Source organism: Crocodylus porosus, unplaced genomic scaffold (assembly GCF_001723895.1).
Source record: "Crocodylus porosus isolate Cpor-Errol unplaced genomic scaffold, CroPor_comp1, whole genome shotgun sequence".
NCBI lineage: Eukaryota > Metazoa > Chordata > Crocodylia > Crocodylidae > Crocodylus > Crocodylus porosus.
The window spans coordinates 5,327,234-5,333,156 of NW_017728933.1; the positions used below are offsets into that span (position 1 = coordinate 5,327,234).

The 5,923-nt window shown below is 45.6% G+C and overlaps 1 protein-coding gene across 1 annotated transcript in view; it reads left to right on the plus strand.

Moving 5' to 3' along the window:
- Positions 1–3,426, plus strand: part of EIF4EBP1 (eukaryotic translation initiation factor 4E binding protein 1) — a 9,084-nt gene extending 5,658 nt beyond the window's left edge. Inside the window, exons 2-3 of the mRNA XM_019546108.1 lie at positions 988–1,158; positions 3,010–3,426. Of these exons, the coding sequence (XP_019401653.1) occupies positions 988–1,158; positions 3,010–3,041 (203 nt within the window). The 3' untranslated portion in view covers positions 3,042–3,426. The remainder of the gene's footprint in view (positions 1–987; positions 1,159–3,009) is intronic.
- Positions 3,427–5,923: the final 2,497 nt, after the last annotated feature.

Consider the following 5,923-nt stretch of genomic DNA (forward strand, 5'->3'; position numbering starts at 1 on the left):
AAAGACTGCAGGACCTGAACCTGTTCAGCCTTCACAAGAGAAGGCTGAGGGGGGACCTGGTGACTGTCTATAAACCCACTAGGGGGGACTGGAAGGGCTTAGGGGAGACACTGTTTCCCCGAGCGCCCCCTGGCATGACCAGGAACAATGGACACAAATTATTAGAGAGCAGGTTTAGATTAGATATCCGCAAGAACTACTTCACGTCAGGGCGGCTAGGAGCTGGAACCAACTTCCTTGGGAAGTGGTGCTGGCTCCTACCCTGGGGATCTTTAAGAAGAGGCTTGATGACTACCTGGCTGGACTCATTTGAGTCCAGTCTTTTCTCCCGCCCAGGTGGGGGGTCGGACTTGAAGATCTACAAGGTCCCTTCTGACCCCACTTCTGTGATTCTTTCCCATGGTTTGATACTTTTCCATCCCTAGTCGCCTGTGTCAGGAACAGGCCGAATAGTTCTTCCAGACCTCTCTGCAGGGGATCCTCCTATGCCCTCACCACAGGGTTTGCTTTCTGCCCATGGAAGATGGGGTTTCATTCCATTTGAGTGAAGCAGCTGCAGCAGGAGGGTGTGATCGAACTCACCACTAGTATAAACACAGATAAAGCTTGGCTGTCTGCTCTGCTGCTTATTAGCCATATAACCCCATCAAATATAAACCAAGTGTTTTGGGCTTGGCAGCCAGGCCTGCCCACACAAAAGTACTTCCTGTAGGGGAGGGTTGGGGGAGACCTAAGTTGTCTGTTCAGCTCTGGCACTGGCTTTGTGGGGGGATTTTTCTCACTTGTAAAGCAACACCAAAGATATTTGGTTTTTTTCCTTGCTGGATAACTTTAGATATGGGCATTCCGAGTGGGTGGGAGCTAGACAGACAGACGTTTCTTTGCTTGCTATCTCCTGTGCATGCCGTGCTAGTGATACAGGGAATATAAGCATCTCTTTGCACTTGGGAAAGCTGACAGCTGGCACTGCTTCATTTTTCCTTTTAGGGACAAGAATCATTTATGACCGTAAGTTCTTGATGGAGTGCCGCAATTCCCCAGTTGCCAAGACACCACCATGCGACCTTCCAGACATTCCAGGTGTGACAAGTCCTAACGTGGAAGAGCTGAAGATAGAAAACAATCATGTGCACAACTACGAGGAGAAAGTGGGTGCAGGTGAGTGGTGTCTGGTAGCCAAATAAACTGAAAAATAAGCAAGAGCAGAGAAGTAAGGCAGGTGGACAACTGGCTTAGAGGCCGCTCCCAGAGAGTGGTGATCATAAGGATGGCCTCATCTGGGGGGCTGTCTCCAGTGGTGTCTTCCATGGATCAGTGCTTGGACCCATGCTGTTCAATATATTCATTAATGACTTAAGTGATGGGGTGGAAAGTGCAGTAATTAAGTTTGCAGATGATACCAAGCTGTGGGGAAATGCGGGCACACCAGAGGACAGGGTAAAGATCCAGGATGACTTTGACAGGCTGGATTTATGGGTGGAACAAAATCAGATGAGGTTTAACAGGGAGAGGTGTTGGAGGTATTCAGGATGAGGCTGGACAGGCACCTTGACAAGCTCATCTGAACTCTATGACTTTCTTCACACGGCAGGGGACCAGATTTGATGATCTTACAGGTCCCTTCTGGTTCTATGATTATATGGGCTAAAGCTAGTGAATTCAGAGAAGTGAGAGAAATTAGTGCTTTGAACTGACTGTGGATATGGGCAAAACCAGGATGGCACTGGGGTTTCCCAGTTGTTTGCTAGGTATGATTCGTATCTGCCACACAGTTTGTTCCATAGTTACTCAGCTCAGGTGGAATTGCAGTTAGGAGCTGAAAGGGCTTGAGTTTGTGGCTTGTTCATTTTTTGGCCTCAGCATTGAGATGTGCAACATCCAGGGCTAAAGTCTGCCAGTGGCACTGCCAGGATTTGTGGTGTCTGTTGAAATAAGACCGAGTTTGCCCAACTGGGTTCATACCAGACATTGAGCCATCAGCTTTCTAACCATAAGGACTTATGAACTGAGTTCTTGTAGCTGGTATTCAGTGCACACAATCCAGCTTCCTCTTCCGTCACTCTTGGGTTCTGTTGTGCTGCCTGTCATAAAAAGCTTGTGGTTGCAAGTCAGCTGGGCATAAAGCAAATGAGGGGGCAGCCTGCAGTTACAGGGTGATGGCCAGGGTTATCTTTCTAACTGCATTACAGAGTGAAAATGAATCTTGCATGTGGATTTAAAAAGCCTTTGTTGTGTGAGGTCTTCAGCAAACAGTTTGAAACTGCTGGCTTCCATTCATTTATTTATTTATATTTTTTTACTAGGCAAAATCTTTTACCAAGGGACAATGTTGCTTCTTGGTTTTAGTACATGCTGATGTTTTCAGTTTAGTAGTTGACTAAATTCCTTGTGTCAGACTGCAGTGCCAAATGCCTGCTGACTGCCAACTTGACTGACCTTTTCTTCCCTTGCCCCTATCCTTAGCAATAGGTCAGCTGAGCAGTGGGGTCATTGCTTACGTTGGCCTTGAAGCAATTGCACTGGCTCCAAAAGCAGTCATGCACTCAGTAGCTGCACTGCACCGTGACAACTGGAAACAGCACTTGCTTTCTCGGAGAACAAAAATTTCTACCAGAGGCTAAATGTGCCAGCCTTTTTTTCTCTCCCTTTTTGTCTAAGAAAAGGGTGCCAAGTAAGTGGCTGAATTTGCGAGTCTGATCTGCAAGGTATAGCTCATCTCTGCTCTATTCTTGCTAAGTGAATACAGATCACCTGTATTCTTTGCTCTGACCTATTTGGGTGAAGTACAGGGAGGTGAATCTTTTTCCCCTAGGGACTCAGCAAGCAGCCTTCTCGCCATGTGACTGATCTCAGGTTCAATCTTTGAACAGGGCAAACTTTTTTTCTTTTTTTTAAATTTGAAATGTCTGTACTGCTGCCAGGCTACCTCTCTGAGAATCCCTTCAGTGTGATGCTTGGCACTTAACAGGATCTCAGCATTCACTCATATTTTCCTGTTGTTCCTAACAGGTGAGGAAGCTCAGTTTGACATGGACATCTAACGCACGTGCCCTGCGAATGTTACTGGTGAAGAACAAAACCTCAAAGGGAGGTCCCTTCAGTGAGGCTGTTAGAGTAGCCCACGCTTTGAGTGCCTTCCCATTCCTTAGGAAGGGCATCCACTTCTGCAGAGAACAGAATACCCTCTGCTATGAGGACTGGAAGTCTCAGCTGACCTATCTGGGTGTGAACCCCTGAGCACAGCCCCTGCTGTGATGGGCAGCAGCATGCGAGAGGAGAGAAACTCTCCAGGATTGCTTTTTGTTTGTTTGTTTCAAATTTCTATGCCTTTGTTAATCAGAGTGTGGATACTGTAAAAGTCACAGCAATGCAATACAAGGGAGAAATAAAATCCTCTTAAGTCTCCAGGTGTGGGGATTACTGCAATCATGTGGGTGTCTGTTCTTCACTGATGGCAGCAAGAAAGCTGCTGCTGGTTTTTGTCAGAAGGACCAAGTAGGGCAGTCCTTCAAACATGCTTGAGGCTGAGTATAAGTGCCCCAAAGAGACACAGGCCTGTGCTTGCAGGATCCTATTGTAGCACTGTATTGAGGTGGGGTCATCCTTAGCCTCTTTCAGTGGTACCAAATATTTGCACTATAATGTCTAGGAAAATGGCAGCCCTTAGCTTTCACTTCTTTGACTAAAGAATAGCAACAGACCTGTTCTTCTGCTGCAAAGAACTCCAAAAGTCTGTAACAGGTCAGAATGGCTTTGACGCTATGGATTCCTTTTTTGGAAAACTCTAGGTTTATCTTCTGAATCGTGTGGAGGTGTTTGTGCACACACTTACAAGTGCTAATATTGCATGGCATCCTGCAGCACCCTGGAGAATTCCAGGAGTCTCAAGGAAATCTGCAGGTGAGGGAATCCCTCTAATCCAGTTAGTTTTCAAAGGAGCTGAAGAAGTAAGGCTCGGCTCAGCTCACCTTCTTACTTGGGGCCAGCCTCCCTTCCTCCTGTCCACTAGAAAGGAGCACCTCACCTAGCCTCTCCACCCATGATAATGCATTTACATCTGCGACACTGTTGCAGTCTCTGCAGTTCTCACTCAGTCAAATCACCAAACGTTGGAGGCAGTAAGTGTGATAGCCCAACCATGGCTCTCTCTTGACTGTCTCTTCTCTAATCTTCACTAAGATCCCTGTTTGGAGTTTTTCCCAGGAGTCAGTTTGGTGCAGGTTACTAGGCCTAATGCTGCAGCTCTCTGTTGGGAGAGTTCCTGACTGTAGCTTTGCCAGCATCAAGACAGTGGATTGAGGTCAATGCTCGGTATCAAGCTACAGAAGGCAGCATAGGCTGAACCCGATGATCTTGCAAGGTCCCTTCCAGCCCTGATGTCTATGAAATCTATAATGCCCATGTGTGTTGCCTCTCCTTTAAGAGGGTAGGGATTGATGGGAAATATCAGCTTTCACCTGAAGTCTCATTTTTAGACTGTGGTAGCGGGGCAGTGTGTGGGGCAACTAAGTAGGAAGCTTCACAAGGCATCTGAGTGTCAGGGAGAAATGCCCTGAAATTGGGAAAAGAGCGGTTTAGTCTTAGAAAACCCCTCCTTTTCCCAGAACAAGTTTTGGTGTTTCTCACTTGTGCAAAGCTTGTTGGCTGCTTGCTGTGACATGTAGACCCATTAAAATTGCAAACAATTAGGTTAGCAGCTTATCCTGCTATTGATGCCTGACAAGTTGATTGGAGTGAGGGCATTACAAAGCATGACATTGAATTGAAAGTGGGACTTTCTAGAAGTTAGCCAGTGGGGAAGAAGATAGATGGTATTTTATTTGTTTTTGTTATTTAAGGGTCTGCTAATTAAGTCCAAGAACCACAGTTACATTAAATTACAATCTGCCACCCCTTCAATAAGGAAGAACAAAGGAAACTAAGTGAGATGAATAAAACACTATCTTAAATGCAGTTTTAAAGGAAATGCTTTGTTCCTGTTAGATCTCATTTGTTGCTTTGAGCTGTCATTGATCCCCACCTTGTAATTTAAGTGTAGCACAATGCACATGGCTTTCATCTAATCAGTTTACTATCATTAATAGAAGGAACACAGTGAAGTGGCTTACAGCTGGAACTCCCTGGCTTCCCTTGCTGAATAGGGTTCTCAATGTGCAAATGACAATTGCCTATCTTTCCTTTGTTCATTACCAGCATGTCAACTGTGTACTGCAGTCAGTCCTTTTGACATGCTCTAAAAGGAGCATGGCCTGGAGAAGGGTGGGACGGCAACTCTAGGTTCATTCTTTCTGCATCTCCTGTAGTAAGTTAGTTTTTTCTGCAGCAATATCTTTTAGGCCACTTAATGAGCTTGGCACAGATCAACCCCTGCTGAGTTAGGACTTGACCTGGGGTCTCAGAATTAAGGAGCTTTCAGAGGAAACAAAAAAGGGTTCACAGATTACAGGGACTATGTTAGCTCTAAGCCTCCACACCCACATGCAAGCCAGATTCTGCATTTCCTTGTGTTTTACCTTGCTGACATGTTCACACACTTACTTGTCATGGTTTAGCTAGGTCACTTATCAGTGAGATAGAGAACACATTAATGTTAGCCTTAGCATGGATGCAATTTTCTTTTCACGAGCAATATGACATCCCCCTTCCCCAACACTATATACTGTTGTGGCACACAGCGATTGTAATGCTGGCAAAGGCATATGTTCATGTTTTTAAAACAAGATGCTAGCAGAAAGATGACAAATGTGCTGCCCATGGAAGAGCTGAAAGGTTTGGCACAGACTTCAAGGTGAGCTCATTCGAGGTAGATTTTTCCTTTTAGTGTGTAACCTGTGGGGATATTTATCCAGCTTCACTTGATACTGTGGAACATTGTTCTTAAATTTTCCAGTGAATGTGATGTACCTGAGTTGACAAAAGCAGG